This window comes from Neopsephotus bourkii, unplaced genomic scaffold (assembly GCF_033783945.1).
Source record: "Neopsephotus bourkii isolate Nb327-2 ecotype Australia unplaced genomic scaffold, CSIRO-AGI_Nbou_v1 NB_53, whole genome shotgun sequence".
In the NCBI taxonomy this organism is placed as follows: Eukaryota; Metazoa; Chordata; class Aves; order Psittaciformes; family Psittacidae; genus Neopsephotus; species Neopsephotus bourkii.
In genome coordinates, this window is record NW_026900570.1 from 5567185 (window position 1) to 5589877 (window position 22693).

Sequence of the window (22693 nt, forward strand, 5' to 3'; positions counted from 1 at the left end):
TCTTTGCATCTAATCTAAATCTCCACTCTGTCAGTTTAAAGCCATTGCCCTTGTCCTGTCACTACATGCCCATGTAAGAAGTCCCTCTCCAGATTTCTTGTTGGCCACTTTAGGTACTGGAAGCTGCTTTAAGGTCTCCCTGGATCCTTCTCTTCTCCAGGCTGAAGAAGCCCAACTCTCTCAGCCTGCTCCATAGCAGAGGTGCTCCTGATCACCTTTGTGGCCTCCTCTGGACTCGCTCCAATAGGTCCATGTCCTTCTTATGCTGGGGGCCCCAGAGGTGAGTGCAGTACTGCAGGTGGGGTCTTCCCAGAGCAGAGTATAGGGGGAGAATCACCTCTCTTGACCTTCTGGCCACACTCCTTTTGAGGCAGCACAGCATAGAGTTGGCTTTCTTGGCTGCAAGTGTATGTCTTTGGGGCATGCTGAACTTCTTGTCAACCAGCACCACCAAGTCCTTCTCAGGGCTGCTCTCAATCCATTCTCTGTTCAGCCTGTAGTTCTGTTTGCATCTTAAGAGCACAGAAGGTGCAAAATTGTCAGCCGGAAGCAGACTCCACCTCCTTCCATCTTCTTTTTATTTTACCTTCCATCTCTTTGTTCATCCCCCCTCTCCCTTCTTTATTACTTCTTTTTGTAGCTAAATTGAAGTGCTATGTGCTGATAATGTGGCAATAGCTGCACTGCCCTCTCCAACAGAGGGCAATTGTTTCATAATGACAGCTGACAAGTTGCTTTGATGTACCTCTTGTTCCTATGTCTGTGTGAAATTTTTTAATCTAAAAATATTTAAGCGCTGAAATTTCTAACTGACAAGAAATAGAAGGCATTCTTAGACACAGGCTGCATTTACTGCTCTAAAATAACTCACAGTGCGTGCCCCCAGGAGAGAAAGCTGCAGGATAAACCCAGCAACTCCAGCGCTAGTGGGAAAGAAGGCAAACAGTGTTTGAAGAAACGTTGTTTATCTTCCGCTCACATAATTTCCTGAGCTTCTACACAGTGGCTGGTGGCTCAGCTTTAGAAGCAAAGCCAGGTAATGAAGCATTTTGTAAACAGGTTAAATGTCACACTATCCCCATGGAACTTGTTACTTAGTGTGGCACTTCACTCTTCCCATCAAGTGTACATCTCAGTAATTAATTCACTGGATAAGCCAAAGGAGATTTAAAATGTGATACTCCTCACCAAAGCTATTCAGGAAAGTGGAACCGCTTTCTGACAGATAAGTCTGGAGAAAATGGCATTTCTTATTAGATATGTTTAATTAACAATCTTTCCTTCACAGGTGAGCTTTCACACTTTCTCCTGCCCTTGGTTCTAATTTCAAACAATGCACATACTTCTAATTGTTCTTTATTGCAATCTTGATTTTCCCTACAGCATTTCCTTGAAAGCTTTACCTTTCAGTTCAAGCTTTGCATGGCTACTGTGGACTTCTTTTTTCTCTCCATTATCTCAGTGATGGTGGACATTCGATGTTTGTTTGATGTGATGTTTGATTTCAATTTTTCTCTAGACAGTTCCACAGCTTCAGCGTACCATCTGAAGATGCTCTTTGGAGTATATGTAGAAAAAGGCTACCTATCCACACAGCAAACACGTTCATCAATGTTCTGTTCAACTTACACTGCAGACTAATTTGGCCAGTGTTGTGAATTCCAGCAGTTTCTCATTTTGACAGCAGCACCCAGCTCTTCATGTGCCTTCACTGGATCCACCTCCTCTGCTCCAGCCCAGATAAGCGTTGTATCAAGGCCCCCAGTGGTATATTTCCTTTTATCCTCTGACTGAGCCGCCTTTTCTGTGTCAGAATATTAGACCAACATCTTCATGTTTCCTTCTATGCTCTTATATTTCACAGATGGTCTTCACAAACATCAATAGATATTTCACAGAAATTTTTCAAATTCTTTGAAAAACACCCTGACTCTGATGTGTACTAAAAATATGCTTCCCAAAAAAGCCATCATGATGAGTACTGAAACCACTACCCACATTACTGATTTCATCATGTACTCTTTTCTTCCCTTACACACATTTTTTTGGCTTTACTATTAGGGTGTAAAGTCTTTGAAGGAAGGCGTTTTTTGCTCTGCTTGGACAACATTTAATATTATGAGGTCTTACTGCTAGATAGGAAACAGAGGTGCCATTAGAAAACAAAGAATGCATAAGCTGGTAACTGGGCTCTGGGCACAGCAAAAGGGAAGCAGTAACTATCATGCTTTATTGGTGGCCTCAGGGGGTAGATCACAGATCCTTTCAGAACCTTCGTTTTTAAACAGACCAGGCTCTGCCAGGCACCCACCAGTTCAAATCAAAATCCTTTTTAAAAAACGACACTTACTAAGTGTTCATCTGTGTGCCAGAGTTTCTCATCTTTGAAACATCTGTCACACAGGTTTCAGAAATGTGTCCTTGAGTTGTGCAATACATATGCCTTTCAAAGACATTAAAGTTCTCAACACACATACATGCTTTGAAATGCCCCATCATCATTATCCCCTGATAAGATCTTCAAGAATTAGGAAGACAGATGTGATAGGAATACTCATTATTAATAAAGTGAAAACATGAGGGGTATTTTTTGAATTCCAGAATCGTGCTTCGTTTAAACACTTCCTGGCAATCTTTGCAATCCAAATAATGTCTTGTGGAAGAGAAAATGAAATTGTAATCACCAAGTTGACTTGGAGTGCCCAAAGGGGTAGCAGCAGGGACAGCTGAAAGCAAATGTATGCAAGCGTAAACATAGAGAAGTATGCAAATGTATGCACACATTACACATATATATGTCATGTTAATAACAGAGGCTATGGAAATCGGTTCCTGTAATTCTACAGAAAATTGTTTCTTGGTAAGGTAAAGGCATCTTCAGTACCAATGTATTATCTCCTCTGCACCGCATAGCTTGAAATCTCCCTGTGCTGGTGCTGTTGGGGCTCCAGCAGCAGGAGATGCAGTGATCTGTCTCTAGGCTTGTGAAAGGAGCAGCGGGTGGCTCTAAAATACCACATCTCACAAGTTTATTAGCCATAATAAATAAAGCACTGGTGACTGGTCTACATGGTTATGCTACAAATAGAGCTGCACTGGTGGTACCAATGATGGGAAATTACAGAAAGCAATCTAGTGTAGACACAGCACTTGATTAAGAGAGAATGAACCACCCATGTCTAAGCTGTTAGGGGCAAAGCTTAATTGATAACAACATCATCTCTGTTCTGTGAATGAATAATCAAATTTCCTGGCAAAAGACTGGAAGCAAATTGGGAAAAAACACAGCTTATGGGGGTTGCAGGTAATTTAGTTACTTTTCTTCTAGGAAGGGTTTCTTTTAATAGCGTGCAAGCAGCTGTCCATGTTATCTTACCCAGAACTGACTGATCTAATCAAGATAATCTGCAGACAGGTATTCTGAAATCAAAGCCAGTTTCAGCGGTTACTCTCAGTTCCTGACTCTCATGGCTGCTCTACAGAGGCAGCAAGAGAAAGGTCACAGCACTAGAGAGACTGGGATATACGTACAGATATAAAGGTCCAGATTCACTACTATTTTTAGCTGTCTGACACATGGGTACACTAAGAAAAGTAAAAACTACTCTGCACAGAGCATCTCCAGCTACAAACTGACCTCCTGAGAAAGCATTTAGAGGAAACAAAGCTGTACTTTCATCTCCCTAAGTTAAAGCAGGTGGGGATTTAATGGGAACGAAAAAGGGGGCTCCCCCTGTCCTTTCTCCCATTAACACTGCCAAACGCAGCATATCCGTTCCGGATTGCTGGATGTTCGACAGCCCGTCTGGAGCAGTACAAATGTCCTTTGCATATGTGCAGTCTGTGCAGCATCTGGATGTGTCAGACCTATTGTGCGTGCACCACAGAGTCAACCTGCAGATGTGCAGCAGATCCTGCACGTCCTCCATGTGTCAGACTTGATGCATGTTTGCTGTACAGCATCTGTGACAAAACACTCTCTGGGACTGTCCTGCCAAAAACTAGGAGCCTAAAAGTGAACTCCCACATCACCTGGTAGAGTATCAATCACTTGGTTGCCCAGCTCCACTTATCATTACTCCCATTCCTGAAAAGAAACTGCTCTCCCTTTCTAAAATGACAGTATTTCAATGAGCACAACAAAAAGACCATATATGTATGTGTGTTTATGATGTGTGTTTATAAAAGAAGCCAACACTTCTACTGCCTACATTTAGCACTTAGGTGATTTCATATCATTAATTCTGTGAAACCTGGAATTGCAACTTAATTATTCCTATTTTCCAAAAATCTTAGGTGGAGGAAGTTAATCATGTCAGTCCGAGGGAACCTGTAAGGCCCATGTAAGTGGAGAAATACAGACAACATAAAGATCCAATATGGATTTCCTCCTCCAAAGTATAACAACAAACTGGTTAGAAAATGCGCAAGGAAGGGCTTCTCAAAGGGATAATCTTTTTATAGGGCTGTCTTGTCCAGACAGAACTGCAAATCTTATCTTCCCTCTAACTACATTGTACACCATGTCTAGACTGCCTTCTGGAGTGTGGACCAGCACACAGGCAAGATGTGATGTCCTCTACGTGCCCACACGGTTGGCAAGAGAAAATCTGCTGTCTTGAGGGGCTGTGAATCCTCTGCAGCCTTGCTACAAACCCACAGAGTAGGAGCAGACTGACTGCCACCAGCCACAGGCCAACCCCAGAAGGCAGGACAGGTATCTGCTGAAGGGCATGGCTATGCAGGCATGGCTGGGGTCATGCCTTGCTGATCCAGACTGCAAACACGTAGCCCCGCAGACTGTTCTTCCTCTTGTCTGCTCTACCAGCCTGATGCCTGTTCCTAAAAGTCAGTCTGTTTCTGAATGGTTTGGATGTGAGAGGAATTCAAACAGAGCTCTCTACTTGAAAATAGCACAGAATTAGGGGTGTTTAGATTTTTACAGCTTCCTCTGGATTTTGGTGGACTTAGACCTGTCCAGTGCTCTGTAAAAAGGCAGTGCCAAAAAGAGAATTATAAACATATGCCTTCCTGCCTTTCACCAGCTTACTGTATGCAAACTCCTCTGACGAATCCATGGTATAGAAGCTAGAGAGACAGTAACATGTTCAAGTGTTACTAAGAAGGACAATTCCTTCGCCCTTCCCATCACTTCATTCTTAGGCAGACAAAAGTTGGTCACGGCCTTCCAGATGTTGTCCTTTGGTTGTCCTGCCTGTAACTGGCAGCTCCTGGTGTATCCTATTGATGTAGGTGTCTACTAGAGGCTTCCAGATGAGGCGCAGTTACAGAGGGATACGGACTGGAAAAGATATATTCATTGTGCTCACCAAAACGAAAATAAAAGAGAGGCCGGTTTCCTGCTGTGCTGGCTGCTCTCTCTCTAGCGGCCGCTTCCCGGATGTCACAGACACCAATGTTGGCAGTGCGGAGCATTCTTCTGGCAGCTCCTTCACTGTGTTGCAGTCTACACCGTACCGCGGCAGCTCCATTCGCTGCTGTAACAAGTTGAAAAAAACTAATTAATTCACGTTTAGTTTTTTTACATTTGTTACAGCAACGAATGGAGCTGCTGCCCCCATGCAGTAGAGCACACACGCACACGCACGCACAGACACCACAGGACACTCACGGAGCCAACGCGGGGCAATGTTCCACTCTGCCAACATGGGCGTTAGTAATGTTAGCAAAGGTGCAGCGAGAGGACTGGATGTCCCAACAGAGGGGAACTGCCTTTGGATTTCCTTTAGTTTGTTGAATGCTGTCACAGAATGCAAATCCCTGCCCGGCCCCAACGACTCAAATCCAAGCGAAAGAGCCATGTCCGTTTCCGTACTGTCAGATCCCTAAAACATCTATTCCCTTTTACTAGTAAGATCCAAGACCACCAAAGCTTCTAAATTCTTGCAGTTCCTCATCAAAACAATTATTAAAAAAAAAAAAATAAACACAAAAAAACCACAAAAAAACCCACAAAAACCACCTCCAAAATCCCCCAAACCACCAAAACCTTAACTGGTCATGTATGTGGTAGATACTAACAGAGGCCTACAAAAGGCAGTGTCTGTTTTGTTACCCTATTTTTTTCTTGGAAAGGATTCATATCCCGCTTCCTAATGAGCGGGGACCTTGATCCATTCAGATGAGTCAAGTCTTAGAAGGAGAACATCAAACTGAAGTGTTTCAAGTCTTGTCCGAAAGATAACACAACAAAACAAACAAAAAGTACAAAGACAGCAAAGACCCAAGCACAAATATTATCAGTTTCTGGAGGAAAGTACTTTAATACAGTAGAAGCAGTGTCTTCCACTATAACGGAATAATTCATTTAGCCATCAGCTAAATGATTGAGCTTGATGTACGCACAAGAAAACAGTGGACAAAATTTCAATACTTTTCCTCTTCATCCTATTATAATCTTCTTTTACTCATCCATATCCCACATTCCTAGTGTAGGATTTGCTAGGAAAAAGGTAAAGCAGAAACTGTTTGCTCTATTTGAGTCTATCTTCAAAACAGCCCTAAATCAGTTACAACCTCAATCATGACCTCTTCAAACTACTGAATGAACCCCTCTATAGGACTGGCTTACAGAGATTTCTCTGCTGTGTCTTACACTGGAAAACTAATATAGAATCACAGAATGGTTTGGTTTGGAAGGGACCTCAAAGATCATCTGGTTCCACCCTCCTGTGCCACAGGCAGGGACACCTTCCACATGTCACAACAGAGACCTTGAAAGATGATCTCGGAGGGTTCTCCACCTTCTCTCTTTCATCATTACACATACGATGAATGTCCAGCAGCTTCAGCCATGGATACAGTTTGACCAGAAGACTATGGTTCTGGTGATGGTTCTGGAGAAAAAGCTGTATTTTCTTGTGTGAAGAAAAAAAAGGTGCACCTGATTGTATAAACAAATACTGGTATGAACTGCACCACTGTGTTGAGTATTACTGTGAGCAACAGTTTGTCAGTAATTCAGTAAACCTAAGTAGATCTCATGAGAACATACTGTGAAGACTATTATATGTCTGATAGTCTGGTCAGACCAATAAATATTCAGAAATTTAATAACTGCACCTCTGGTATTGTAATTCTGTTCATTTTATTTGTTTTATTCTCTAATGGCTCCCAATGGCTAGGAAATGTCACAGACACCGTCAAATCACGCTGTATCACTTCAGAAAGTGTTTTGGGAATTCCCACCAGTGGAGCAGACAAAGAGAAATCCAAAGGCACAAAAAATACCATTCTACTATGGAGTTAGATATATATATATATATACGCCTGAAGAAGACAGAACAAGTCATTGTCTTCACACATGAGCAATTCAAATAGCAAACAACCAAGTTCACCAAAAAGGTGGGATTATATAAAAAGAACAAAAAAACTAGCTCCCAGGCCTGCAACAAAACCAGGACAGCCAAGTCCAAGTGGAGCCGTTGTAAGGTGAGTGAGATGCCGCAAATGCATGGGGCATGGTCCTCTGAGGCCAACATAAAATGGAGTCCTACATCAGTATCTACAACTACATGTTCAGCTTCATGATCCAGTGCCTTTGGAGACTGAAAGAACTCTGAAAGGTTCTTACTTATATACATGAAATAATTTCAATGAAACAATCCATTATTAGTTTGAAGATATTTTTACACCTTTTGGGCAAGGACATGAAACCCATCCTTCAGTGTTGAGACCATGTATGTGTAAAGGATTGGCTGCGTAAGCATTACAGGACAAGCTCTAGGGATGTTCCTGGTCTCTCTAATGCCTTCAAAAGAGAGACTTGGACAGGAAACTCAGAAATGGAGGAAGGTACAAAGCTCCAAGGTTCTCTTCCACTCTTGTGTATACCTCTGTTCAGAAAACTTTACACGGCCGAGATCTTAATGAGTTAGAAGATCACATTTTCCTCTGTATTTCTGCATTACTTCTAACAAACAATGCCTCTCTAACAAACCTAGGCTGATTCTGCAGACATGACTGCCAAACCACATCAACGTATGCAAAAAATGTACACACACATCAAAGCAGACATATATATCAAAATACACATAAAATGGATGGAATAAGCTTTTTCTGCATAACAATAGCTTTGTTTTTGCCACATGTGTTTCTTCAAAGATGTGGATTTTTATTGTGGCAACTATCAGTATGCTTGACATCTTCATATATTGCAAGCGCAGATATACGTACCGGGAGGCTGTGGCAGATAGGCCCCAATTAATTTTGATCTCTTCTTTTCATATCCCTTCTGTGTGATGTCACCTGCCAAGAAAAGAAAAGGAAAATCAATAAGATGTGGATAAAGACAATGTCTATCTGCTTAATGGCAGCACCATCAGCTTAGCCACCACTGCACTGTTTGTCTGTCTTGACAATTATAATGAACAAATGAAAAGCACAGTACGCTCATTCCACCCAGAAAAAACTCATTTATGCCAGAGCCATTCTGACAAGTAAATACCCAGCCTTGATTTATTCCAGCACCAGAGTCCAGGGCAGAGTTTTAAAACCATTTTGATATGCTGTCACACAGCTTTCAAAAGCTACAATGACCTTCATTAGGTTAATAAACAATGGATTATACAGAGAGCGTGGGCCTGCAGTGGCTGGCAAAACACATCGCTGATTAGCATTTTCTATCATTAATGGGATTTTTCTAATCAAGCATGTAAGGCACAAAAGACTTGGAATTGCTGCTGTATCATTTCTGCAATATAAACGTTTTAGCTGATTTCTAAGCAGTACTGAAAGGAACAAAACCAAACCGAATCTACCACAGCTCCACTAGAAAACAGAACCATAAGGACTCTTTGCCTGACTTTCCAATTAAATCTCCTTTCAAGATAAATGCTTGAATTTCTTATATTCAATTTATATGACCCTTCGCTGTGCACTCAGGTAACTTTTTTTAATGTAAGGATTAAAAGTTTCCTAAAAGGAAGAGATGGATAATTAGATATGTGGAGCAAATATATACTTTTAGTTGTTATTAGAGTTCAGGAGAGGTTTGGCACCACAGCTGTTACACAGTCCTGGCTTTGGAGCTCTAGCGCTACCTTTAATAATTAAAATACTTGTTCAGATGTAATTCAAGTATCCAGATTCTTCTTTCCAAATGTGTGAACATATGTGCACAGACATATATGTATGTATTAAATTCAATATATGCTACTTTAGATGCTAAGAAGAGTGAAATAACAGCATATTCCCTGCCCATTCAATAAGCACATCTGTTACTGTAAGACACACCATCCAGTTAAAGTTGAGTTGCATTACTGGACTTGTATATTTGTGAACAGTTGAGGGCTAAGGAGGCAGAAGCCACAAAATTAAGTGGAGCTTTGGCAGTAATTTCCTGCTAGATACAGCAACATGTGCCTTTTCATGCTCTTCCATCCCCATGTTCAACCTTCACCTTAAGAAACCATTTGCCAAGACAACCACACACTCATTTCAACCCCAGTCACTCTGGTAAATGGATGCTACATTAGCACCAAGGTAAACAGAGCTTCCTGTGGGCTCATCTGTAATCCGTAATTACATGAAAAGATCTTCAAATGCTGTTCCTCAGTAAGAGACCTTTTCTTGGGGATGGTTCCAATAAGGAATACGGATGCAGAATTTCTTTGCCAGTGTCCTGAGCCAACCTCTCACTGCTGGTTAAAAACAGTGCTTAAAATAACACCTATCCTCTTTGCTACCGTATCTCGAGCTGCTCCACAAAAGAAATCACCTAAAATATCTGTGTTTTTAAATGAGGAAAGTGGGAGTGAAGCACTTCAAATGATAACCGTCCCCTATTTACACAGAGAAGAAGTGGCAGACTTGGCAAGAGGACCTAAGCTTTTAAAGTTCAAACCCACTGACTCTTCAAGTACATTTCTTCCCATTTTGAATACTTCTGGCATGTGTTCAAACTAGTGAACAAGTTCTCTTTCCACTGCAATCACCAGCTTCTCACGATCAGACAGTACCTAAAGTTACCACCTCATTAAAATGTTTTAGAGAAAAAAAATGTTTATTTCTATTTGAAAACTATGAAATCTGAACAAATTTTCTTTTGAAGTTTTACTAAACAAATTACCATTAATTTCCCATGTTCATCAATACTAAATTTGAGTACAAATCAGTTTATTTTACTAATGCTCTTTAAAGAGAACAGAGATATGGAGAACCACAGCTCCATTGTGGTGTGTCAGTGGGCAATGCCATTTTAAACAAGAAACTATTAACAGGTGCTTAACTATTGGTTACTCTTCCACACAAAGGGTAGCACATACACACACAAATCGCTATCTTCACCTAGAGATTCTAGACAATGCTCATGCAACCTGCATCCATTCCTGCAACAGAAGTTTCTTCCACTAGTTTCTAAATCTAGATTGTCCTTAATGGAAAGAAATGCAGAGAACAAGAAATTTCTTCGACACATACGTGGAAAAGATAAATATCAAGTGTCACCGCTTGTTAATAGCAAGTTTTCATTCACACTGGTATCCAGACTCACTATTGAAGTTCAGTACGTAAAGGAATTATTCTGAGAAGAAACGATGGTGACTCTTCCCACAGACCACTGTCTCCACCAAACAACAAAAATCAATAAAATGATTTTTAAGACAATTTAACATGAAAATATTTCAACTTCCAGAAGCAAAGAGCAAATTCATTTAGATTTATCACTAATCCCTTTATAATCATGCCCATCATTTCCCTGGTAACCAAATCTAAAAAACATGTAAAAGCAAAAGGGTTGGAGCACTTCCTGTATGAAGACAGGCTGAGAAAGTTGGGGCTGCTCAGCCTGGAGAAGAGAAGCTGTTTGGAGACCTCATAGCAGCTTTCCAGTATCTGAAGAGGGCCTACAAGGATGCTGGGGAGGGACTCTTCATTAGGAACTGTAGTGATAGGACATGGGGTAATGGGTTAAAACATAAACAGGGGCAGTTTAGATTGGATATAAGGAGAAAGTTCTTTCTTATTAGGGTGGTGAGGCACTGGAATGGGTTGTAAATGCTCAGGGAAGTTGTAAATGCTCAATCCCTGGCAGTGTTCAAGGCCAGGTCGGACAGAGCCTTGGGTGACATGGTTTAGTGTGAGGTGCCCCTGCCCATGGCAGGGGGGTTGGAACTTGATGATCTTAAGGTCCTTTCCAACCCTAACTATTCCACGATTCTTTGAAATACAAAATCACCAACATTTTCATTGCAGTAATACTATTACCATTCTGAGGTGGAAGGGAGTCAACTGTATCATACAGTCTGGGGAAGTACTACGCTTTATTTATCAGGATTAACGGTATTTGTATTAATTTGTATTCTTTCAGGTAGGCTGACTTCAGAATATAAACCACAACTGATTAACCATTAAAATATTATTACAACACATGCAAAACTACTACATTTCAAAGCTGTGTTGAGCTCCTTATGTAAGCTCCTAATATATACTAATCACAGCTCACCAAAAGCTAAATGAGCTTAAACTCTGCTCTTATGAATTACCATTCACTCAGTTTTCTGAACATAGTCTGAAGACCTTTGGTCTATGCCCTTCAATCCTGAAATGAATGCATTAATCAATGGATCTATTAATGCAATAATTTTACAAGTATCACCTGAGGAACAGATCCCTTTACAGTTAGGCCCGCCTAGTTCATGTTCTTCCACACTACACTACTGAATTTAGGCTTAACTTTTGTAGAGTATCCACAGGATTAGATGTACTATACTTCCTTGCCATGACAGTAGAGGAGTCATGCTCCCTTTCTGTTTTTAATTAACCCTTATTCTCCTGAAACCCTTCCTGAAAAGCCATCAGACTCTCAGTACTGCATGCATTCAAAGTCCACCTCGGAAGACAGGAGGAAAAAGTGTCTCACCCACAATGTCTTTAGGGAAGATAGTTTTTTTTATTGACTACATGAGCAAACTCTTCAAAGCCCCTCAATATCTAGATCTTCTTGTTGCACCATTCTCTAGCTTTCTTCTCATGACACCTTTGCCTACTTTAATGTGGCATTTCTGAGCCATGGTGCAATGCTCAGGGACAAGACTGTCAGTGGGTTAAAAAAGAAAGGCCAGGCCATGGATGGAGGGGTGATGTAAAGACTCCAACATTATGAGCATACAGAAGCAGAAAGAACACATGGCTGCAGGGATCTTTTAGGATAGGCCTCCTGGGACAAGAAACCATCACATAATGTCAACCAGCTGAAAGGTGGCACCTCCATTTAGCAACTCCCTGCAGCCCTCTCCTATGTCTCCTTCCTTGGCTCTCGCCCCATCGCCTAGTTCTGGCTCTGCTCCCAGGTGCTCTGACCTGCTTCGCTACTTCTCAGCTTCATCCCAAAGCTGGTCCCAGGCCCTCCTCTCCCTCTCTCCCCTCAGGCTGTATTTGCTTCACTGCACCCAAGGATTTTGGCCTCCATCATCAGCACTCTCCAGATTTTTTTCCTCTGAACATGTTGCCATTTTCCTCCTCACCTCCACTGGTGATCTGCAAGGATTACCACCATTGAGGGGCACAGATGTGTACCCTGGAGAGTACTGTGTCCAAGGGTCAGCAGGGCAGAGCAAAACACAAGCCTGAGAAATCTGAACTCACAGACAGTGAAGAAATTTTAACCTCATTTTTTCCCCATCCTTCTTTAAAATTGACTGTCAAGGACTGCTGAACAAGAGGCATGAAGTACACTGACCCTCCTTCCACAAGGCAAGTTCATTTCTTATTTCTAGTCTTTCAGAATCTCTTCGGGCACAAGAGGGAAAATACCACTTTTGCAATGAAAGGGACAGCACAAATGAAAAGACCATCCAACCCTCCAAGGAAGAATGTTGCCTGCTTGAGCAGGGTACAGGACCAAGGCAGTGGTACTCTGTAATCCTACTGTCATCTCTTTACTTGTGATTTGTGCCCCTGTTTCTGCAACTTCCCAAGTTGCAGATGGCAATGCTCTCCTACATCGGCGCTCAGAGACAAGTAGTATTTTGTATCTATATTTAGCAAAGTTGTGCTGTAGTGACAGTTCATTCGACTATGCTCACCACAACTGCTACTGTTTGCGTTATCTCTGAAAATTTACTGTATTTTTCTCTTTCCTTCAACAGTGTTGGATTTATTCCTCTTTACAAAGATGATGTGGCAAAGACAGGGGAGGCAGGTCAGAGCAACATAAACACAGCACATATGCTCACCAGAGGCAAGAAGGGAACTCTAGGTAATAGAGAGCCCCTTGGGAATACTCCCCATTGTACAAGACATTTTGAGGAGTAAGAAACACCTGTAAATTGAAGTCATTCCCATTTCCTGGCCCCTCCATGAGTCATCTCCACTCATTTACATGTCACTTTCTAGACTGATCATGGAACCACACCTTAAAACACAAATAATTAAAAAGCACACTGTAGATTATCACCAAAATACTGACTTGCAGCATTTGGTTGAGGGGGAGGTCACTGAATGTGAAAATAATTCCACATGAAAATATCTGTACATTGCCACCCTTCTTTAAAGTATTTACACTTTAAAAGCTGAGTGGTTAGAAATGTTGGTACCACAGACAAATAAGGTGCTGTGCTACTTTCATGAAAGTAAAATGCTTGAAGTCGATACAGTACAGAAGTTTTGCTTTCAACTGAAGTATATATTAGCTGATCTCTTATCACTTCCTGAACACAAACATGGCCAGTCCTGATGACTGCTACCATGATATATGAAGTAAACTTATTCAGGCAAAAGATAACTGCATTATACAGGGGAAAAAACCTAAACAAAACCCAAGATAAATTTCCCCAAATCTTTCCTTTCTCCTGGAGGATGCCAGCACCTCTCACTGATCTCAGTCCTTCTGGACACAGCACAGGTGAAAAGCTAATGATTAAACCAGGGACTACAATAATGTTTGGTGCAGTGAAAACTCAATTTCATGTTCAGTCATCTCAAAGCCTGACTGATGGTTTTCACTACACATGCATGTTTCAAAATGAAATTTCGGGCTGGGACTTCGAATTAGTTTAAGGCACTTATAGAAAAATCTGCCATGGGAAATAATGCAACCAATAACTTCTCTCCAACACAGACTAACACAGAGCTTGCCGGTGAGTGCCTTTCCTTCTCATGATTTTCTGCCCTGTAAAGATTCAATTTTCTGTACAACTTGTTTATTGCTGATGACTCAAATTCAGTGTCAGCATCTTGGCAAGAGGGATTTGAATGAAACAAAGCTCCTCATAAAGAGAACTGTGACTCATTTACTTCTCCCACTCATGATGCAGACAGTCGCCCTGTCTGGTCTCCCAAAATATGCCAAGAGACAAAGGATTTCATTTTGGAGGGAGCAAGTACAGAGATATCAAAACTGCACAAATATATCTCATGTAACACGTACATGAACACAAAAATACATACGGGGAGCTGTTTTCTTTTCCAATGTCTTTTTTAAAAGCTGTTTAACTGCATCAGCAGCTTAGAAAACTACTCAGAACCAGGATGAAGAAACAAATGGTAAACTATGGCGCTGGGCAGAAAAATTAACAGACTCCCACGCTCACTGCAAACAGTAGCACAAATAACAGTACTGCTCAAGTGTCTTTAAGGGGAGTACACTGTAGCTGAAAGGTTTCAGCGATAATTTTACCCACATATAGCTGAATTCTTTTTTTTCCCCAAGGATACATTTTGTTCCTGCATCTTGCAAGCAAAGTAGAAAATGGCTGAATTTCAGTGACAGATAAGGAAGAGTGCTCCATGTGTATTTTACAGCTTATGTTTTTTAAAATGGCTTCTAATTCAGGACAAAATATTTAATCAGATTATGCTGTTAACAGATGAGGTAAACTATATTTGCACTGCTAAAGTAACAGATACAAGACCTTCTGCATTTTGAAAGTATTCCTGTTCAAAATACTTTCTTCCCATCCTTTTCATGGACAAGTTAAGAATCTGTTGCATAATCTGTGAAGTTCTTAGTTTTAATTAAAATTCTACATTTTTAAACAACTGAGTAGTAAACCATTTCACACAGAAGACATTTTTCAGTATCTCCACCTGGAATCCCAGAAGACCCCTTAATGAGTTTCCCCACTTACTTTCTGCTCCCAAAGTCTTCAGCACATTTTTCCAATACCCAAATACTCCTGGGCTTCAAATGAAGGAAGAAAGTACAAAAACCTCCCCGCAAAGAACCCCGAAACACCTAATTTAAGCCAATGAAAACAATCCTGGGATTTTCTGACTCAGATGTTCTACCGTTTGGCTGAGCTGAGCACCAGGGGCGGCTGCCAGCGGCGTGGTGACAGGCCAGAAGCCAGGCATGCTGCTGGAGACCCCACTCCTTTGAAGCCAGAGAACTGTGTGGTCCTCGGGCATCCCAGCACTCGCCCAGAACAGAGTATTTGTGCGACACTACTTTTATGGCCTGGATTATTATAAAGTAAACAGAGGCTGGTTGAACAGTGAAGGTTTCCATTCTCAGTGTCCAGAGTTTATTTCATTATTTAAAGCTTTAACGAACACTTTATATAATGAAAGCAATCGTTGCCATTTTTGGAATTTTATGGCTGTTAGGACCCTTCATAATGTTGTTTTCCTTGCTTTATTGCTTTATAAGGCTTATAGGGCACCCTTGAAGTGTATATCCCTTTTGCAGCTGCTGGAAGCTCATCTTTCATCTCTCCACTCGCTTTCCTGTTGCCTATGAGGCATTTGCCTGCTCTAGTTATTCTCCCTGTCTCAAACACAAACTGTGCAGAGTCAGATCTTGCTCAAGATAAAAATAAAATACAATTCTGATAAGTATGCCTAAGGAAACATTCCTGATGAATGTTATTTAATAGACGGGCTTTATATTTCAAGTCAGAAATGCTCCCTAAAGAAAGATAATTACAGCAGTAATTCCGCTTAGCACTATTTAGAATTTACAGTTCAGAGGGAATCAGACTTATTTCCATAAACGCTGCGCTGTGCTGGGTACTGCAAATTTGTGTCTTGATTCTTCCCCAGCCCTGAAAATGTCTTGGAAAAAAACCCCAAACAAGTAAAGGAGGAGGAGGAGAAATCCTAAAGGAGGAACATATAATAGATGCATGAAATCAAATCAAAAAGACATTATCAAAGCCAGTCTGTAAACATGTTTGCTCCTCTGGGCACATAAATAAACCCAGGTTTCCAAAAGGAAAAAATCTGCAATATTTAAGCAAGATGATAAAATTGGTTCATAGGAAACTTCTTGTTTTGCCACTTCTCCAGGAAGCAGACTATGAAAGTAACTCTCCTGCTTGTGACCTTGTGCTTTTAATTATTTATTTTTTAACTCCTACAAATCCTGCAAATCTTCCAGAAAGCAAGAGATTTCTAAATCTGTCATCCACAATTTTGCTTCCAGTATTTTGACGCACTACAGAGCTCTTCCCAAATTTCAATTCAGAACAGAAATATGGAACTATTTTCATATGCTGGGGAAAAAAAAAATAAATAAAAGAATGGCTTCTACCTGATATATCGCAACTTTCTCCCTCTTGCTTGGGTTCACCATTGAGCTTTTGTTTGAGATGAGTTATGCCAGTCAATAATAGAAGTGTTTCAGCACTACCTAGAACACTGTTATTTTAGCCTAATGTGGGTTAAAGGCATTACACTGATTTAAAAAATAGGTATCTAGAGCAGCTGTATCATAGTATTAGAATGCCAGAATGTCCAAATCTCTTCCCACAGTTTTTGCAAAAATAAAACATCTCCTATGCAAAAAAAAAAAAAAAACAAAAAAAAAACCAACACAAACCCCTTCATGAAAATGCAAATTTCCATGTATTTCGACAGCTGCATGCAACCGGAAAAGCCCAGATTTCTTAACTACCATGGGGAAACTGAAGCAGGAAACTGAAAGGGGAAACTGAAACTGAACCTTTTCACACGACCAGAAGACCACTAATGGTTGTGGAAGAATATTGAGGAGTTGTAAGTGGTTGTGAGCAGGGACATGAATTACCATAATGACTGTGCTGAGTGACCATAATGTCTTTAAAAATGTATCACTTGGGAGACCATCAAGCTCAGTAACCTGGTGTACCATTTTAGTATACAATGTTTTGCTATATGACACATATGATTTTGAAGAATGAAAAAAGAAGAATCTGCTATGAAGGGAACTAAGTGCCTTCCACGACAATATTCACATTTTCTTCTGGAAAAGATAGTGTGTAATTTACTAAGTCCAGTTACTAAGTTGCTTTCTATTACTTTCAATTCAACCCCTTAATCACAAACTCCATCACCATCATTCAAGCACCATAAACCCCTATTGCCCATAAACACCTGATATACTCCACCATCTGCTTTCACATTTCCAACAGTTAAGGCACAACCTTATCAAAACCTTGGAGTTTGGTTGGAGCCCAACCATAACTAATGTGAACCATGTTGTAGGATGCTTGAGGAAGCCTCCAGACATCTACAAGTTCTGATCAGCAATTCTCCCAACAACTTAACCCACAGTCCTGTTACCTCCACTGCAGTCCCCAGTAACCCAGTTTTCTTTTTTTTTGAGCTTCCAAACAACAGCAAAGTAACTTAAGTTTCTTTTGAAAAAGAATCTAGTATAGAAACCTATCCATTTTAAAAGCATACAGAGGGGAATGACCCTCAGACCCCCAGCCTAACATCCTGCTATGCAAGCACAGCAGACCACAGTGAAAAACAGTTCTCTGAGTGATGAGCGCTCCAGCAATAACACTACTGTTGCTTACCTCTTCTCTATCTCAACAGATCTGTAACTATTTTGTGCAAAATGAAACTACTTTGTTTACAATCCCCTTCTTAGAATGCCTGCTGAAAGGTGGTTATCAATGGTTTTATTTAAAAGGTGAGGTGTTGCTTCAGATCTCCAAGAGGAGGAGAGTTTAGTTTTAACATGATCTAACACATGCATTAAGAGCAGGCATCTTGTCCAGCTGTATTTTGTGAGACAGGCTGGAGATGGTCCAAAGCATAGGATAAGTCACCTAAATTTCCAAAACCACAGCCCTTTCTACAGTATTTCTTCTTGGCTTTCAATTATATTCTTGCTAAGATGGCTGTGATGGACCAGAGTACTATTTTACCTGGGAACATAGGTTTCACCAAGCAGAAGAGCATTTACAACTTAAACACAGCAAGAGTTAGCATCCAGGTGCATTCTATAGAGCCACTCTAGGGATCTATTTTACTATGAATTCTATGGATCTATGTGCTCTGATCCATATCCCACAGTCCAAACAATCCACAATATGCACAAAATTATGTTACCCTTCTCCTATCTCTCACCCCATTGAAAAGTAATGCTGGTATGACTGCTAGGCACAGAAAACACACACTCAAGGATTTCTGAACTGTAATACCATAGTACATATATACTGATCTGTCTTTCTGAAGAAATCAGTTCATAATTTTTTGCCTCAGAACTTCACTTCAACACAGCATTAGACACCAGCTCCAAACCACATCACCTGAATTACTCCTTTTGTCCCACTGCAGGTCAGTGGTGAACTGCTGACCAGTGTGACAGAACATGGAGGCTGCACACAGAATCAACAGAGCAACCTGAAAGTGATGCCTTCCCTGAAGAAGTATTGTGGAGGGAAGGACTATACTTTTATGCACAAACCTCACTGCCCACTTTCACTTGAGGAAAAACTGACCTCCCATTTTACCAGCCTTATCCTTCCGGGAGGTCTTAGAAATATGTCAGGCAGGTACATGGCAACTTCTGGGTCACTGAAGTCCCCTGCACTGCACGAAAGCATAACAAACCCTTTCAAAAAATGATTTAGCTCCATCTGGAACTCAATTCAGCTGGACTCCTTTGCATTACAAGCTGTTGTAGCATTCTCTTTACCTATTTTACAATTTTTCCACTGATCTGCATCTTTTCATTTCTCTTCTTGAAATAACTGTTTTCTATTTAACCCTGTACCACAGGCTTTGCTTGTCTCCAGATAGGCAAACTGAAATTGTCTAAAAATGAGAGCTACCTTAACAAAGCAAGAGATCAGCCCTGTCTTGTACAACCTACCTTACCAAAGGCAACTCAGGTTGTATTTTACGAAGTTTTCCACTTGCCTCCCTTTCTTTCACTATATTTCCTTTATAATGCACCTGAAGTATCTCACCCCATTAAAATTAGACATGTGTCTCAGATCACCTTTTCTTCCCATTCCTAATCATCATTACTAGTCACTACTCTTAAATCTCGTAATGCCACTTATTGTTTGAGAATTACAAATTCTTACCAGTCGACTTTCCCACACCAGTGTTTTTGCTTTTCATATGCTGGCGCTGATATTATCTAGTTATCTACTTCAGCAAATTAAACTGAGTTTTTCTTCTATTGTTATTCAAATAAAATAACCACTATCCAAACTGTTTTTAAAAAGATGCAGCGGTCTTGGAAGTACTTACCTTCCTACTAACCTGATATGACTAAATATTCACTGCAATTAATCTGCAATTCAAAGAAAACCCAGTTCAGATTTTTATCCACATCTGGGCTTCAAAACTAAGGAGGATGTACGCTGAAAAGGCTGATCTATCTCCAACCATAAATATTCGAATACGCCTGTCCTCGTAACACAAGAGTAGATGAAATCTGTCTCTGGTCCCAGGAAATAAAAAAAATTAATCCTTATTTTACAGCCTACAAACACAATTTAGGCTGATATTTTAAAATACATTTTGCTGAGAGCTTATTTGATCCAACAGCCAGATACAATAAAATGAACAGCTATTTAAAGGCATTTGCAATACATGCACTGCAATACATGTTAATAAGGTACCCAGATCACTTCACCTTTGCTATGTAGAAAACTACATTTGAAAACTGTTGTGAGCATAATTTCTGCATGAACCAAAGTACTGAAATTCAGCTCTTAAAAGAAATAACCTAAAACGTATTCATGGTATTTTCCTACTTTGTTCCAGAAAGACCTCAAACAGCAAGATAAATTAACATCATCTGGTTACTCAACTTGATTCCAGCCGTGTTACTAAAAGAAAAGAAAAGACCAAACGTAGCTTGCTGTTCTTCTGTTATGTGGACAAAGTGATTATGAAGCACTGAAAATATGCACCCCTTGAGTCAAGGACTTCTATTACCCAAAGGTTGACTCAGATCCTGCTCTCTTAAGCCTGCAAAACAACTTGAAAGGAAAAATCGTTGCATACCTTCAATTACCTCAAAAAACAATCAATGTCCCTGTTCTCCACAGCTTTCACGATATTTGACTATTCCATTTTTTTTCCAGCTGTAGTATCTCCAAAGGCTCTTAAAGGTCCGTGCCACTATTGTAGACCTAATGTGACAGCTCATACTGATGTTAGCACACAGCAGCTGTTCCCATAGGAGGCATTATCCTCCAGTGCCTGTGAAATATGGCACTTGGAAATCTGCAAGTTTCTGCTAGGTTCCAGGCTTACACTTCTGTGCAGCTGGAAAATCAGATATCCATACTCTCATCCTTCTTGTTTTTCTCCATTTCCAGCTTATAACTACTCTTGATCAAGATACAGAAATTTGCTGCAATAAGGCAGATGTGCAAACATCTTTTCTTCCTCAGTTCTGAGTTTGTGATTTATTTCATATGTTAATGAAGTTATTCTGTGATTTCTGCAGCCTCTTCCCTCAGACTTCCAAAATAATAAAGTATTTCAACCCCAAAAGAAGCCACTGCTTTCACATCTTTGTCACATTCTTTCATGCAATACAGAGTTCTTTTAAAAAGGAAGATCGTAGCTATACCTAATAAAATAAAAAGCAAGCAAGCTTTTACTGACTAGTGTTCATTTTAATCTGTACTAGAGGCCAAACATAGAAATGCCTTTCTAACATTCAGGAAAAGGTCATTTCCCATGAGGATGAAGTTCAGCCCTTGGGTTTGGCTTTCACAGAAAGGGGTGGTGGCTTGGAAGCAGAAGATTTTAAGAAAGTCCATGAATGCATATTTGTATCAATACATCAAAATGGATACTGTTCTGTTCTTGTTCTTCAACTGTCACAAGCTGACAAGGTAGCTAATTATTACAAGTGTTTCTTAGTTCACTGATTTGCAGGAATTCCCATTGTGGCTTACTCAATTTTGTAAACCAGTAGGTAAATCAGTAAACATGCCAGCCTGAGGACCAAAGGAACACCAATAACATACCTCACACGAGCCATCAGTCCATTTGTTTTTACGGTTGCAATACAGCTATACTTTAGAAGTGCCAATAAAGATTACCTAGCACGCAGAAAACGAACAAGAGACTTCATTTAGCACTCTGTTATTAAGCCCTAGCTGGGAAACAGGATGAGCAGTGCCTGGGAAGGTAGGCATTTTTTAAGAAATTAAGAACACGTGAATTAGAACCTCTTGTAAATATACACAAAACACTGACTTTTCATCATTACTCAAATAGCACATACCCATAGATAGGTATGGACAGAAATGAGTGGGATCAACATGCACAATTCAGCTATCAGCCTTCAAACTTGTACACTAAAATCCAAGTTCCTTAGTCCTGCGGTTGTGTCTTCAAGCATCTTTTCGACCCCAAATGCTGCTGACCCAAGTGCCCAGCATGTGTGGACAACTGTCCAGTTAAACTTGACAAAGTCGCTCATGAAGTATCAGCTGAAGTTGTACCCTCCTTTGCTGCTATACACAAGCAGACCCATACATCCAAACAGAAGTAATGCTTAAGAAATAACGCAATAATCACAGAACCACAGAATCATAGAACAGTTTGGGTTGGAAGAAACCTTAAGAAATAAAGCAATAATCACAGAACCACAGAATCATAGAACAGTTTGGGTTGGAAGAAACCTTAAAGACCATCTGGTTCCAACCCCCCTGACATGGGCAGGAACACCTTCCGCTAGAACAGGTTGCTCCAAGAAGCCCCATTCAGCCTGGTCTTGAACACTTCTGGCACAGGGCAGCTACAACTTCTCCGGGCAGCCTGTGCCAGTGCCTCACCACCCTCACTGTAAAGAATTTCTTGCCTATACCTAATCTTAATCTCCCCTGCAGTTTAAAGCCATTCCTCCTTGCCCTACCACTACATGTCCTAGTAAAAAGTCCCTCTCCAGCTTTCTTTGTAGGCTAGGTAAAAGCTCTGCTTGTTTTCCTCTGGATTTTTATTCTCCATACTCAGTATTTTACCCACTTCTTTCCAGTGGACTCTGATGCTGTCAGGCTGTGTCAGAATCACATTTTCAGTGATCTTAATTCTTTTCTTCCTTTTTATGGGCATCCGCATCCAGGTGGACACATGCACATCCATGCACTACTTGAGCACTGGGTGGCCACACTCTGAACTGATGACCATAGAGCTGCACTGCAAAGGTCTTTTCAATCCCCTTTCCTGTTTAATGCTCACAAGACTTATTGTCTGTTTTATTTATTTTTTTTAATTTACCTTTACTAGTCGGGTGCAAGCTCAGATATTGCTCACCCTAACATCCTCAGGGATCAGCCAAGGCTGCTACCACACCTCAGAACTGTTCCCTTCTGCACAGTCTGGAACTTCCATTGCCTGACCCCATAGGAAAGCCTCACTGCTTTCATTTGATGTCACCACCACTGTATGATTTCTTATCATGGTAGCACTGCAAAGCCTATCTATCACCCCATCTAAACATTTCCGTTTTCACTGCAACCTTCATCTTTCTAACTCAAACATG

The 22693-nt window shown here is 40.7% G+C and overlaps 1 protein-coding gene across 4 annotated transcripts in view; it reads right to left on the bottom strand.

Annotated features, from left to right (window-relative positions):
- The window catches only part of DIP2C (disco interacting protein 2 homolog C), a 319660-nt gene that overhangs the window by 138974 nt on the left and 157993 nt on the right, over nucleotides 1-22693 (bottom strand). For 2 of the 4 annotated variants that reach the window (XM_061349614.1, XM_061349622.1), the window contains exons 2-3: nucleotides 8197-8268; nucleotides 5331-5498 (exon numbers count right to left, since the gene is read on the bottom strand). In XM_061349614.1, the coding sequence (XP_061205598.1) occupies nucleotides 5331-5498; nucleotides 8197-8268 (240 nt within the window). The remainder of the gene's footprint in view (nucleotides 1-5330; nucleotides 5499-8196; nucleotides 8269-22693) is intronic. The other 2 variants (XM_061349630.1, XM_061349634.1) reach the window with 1 other exon arrangement.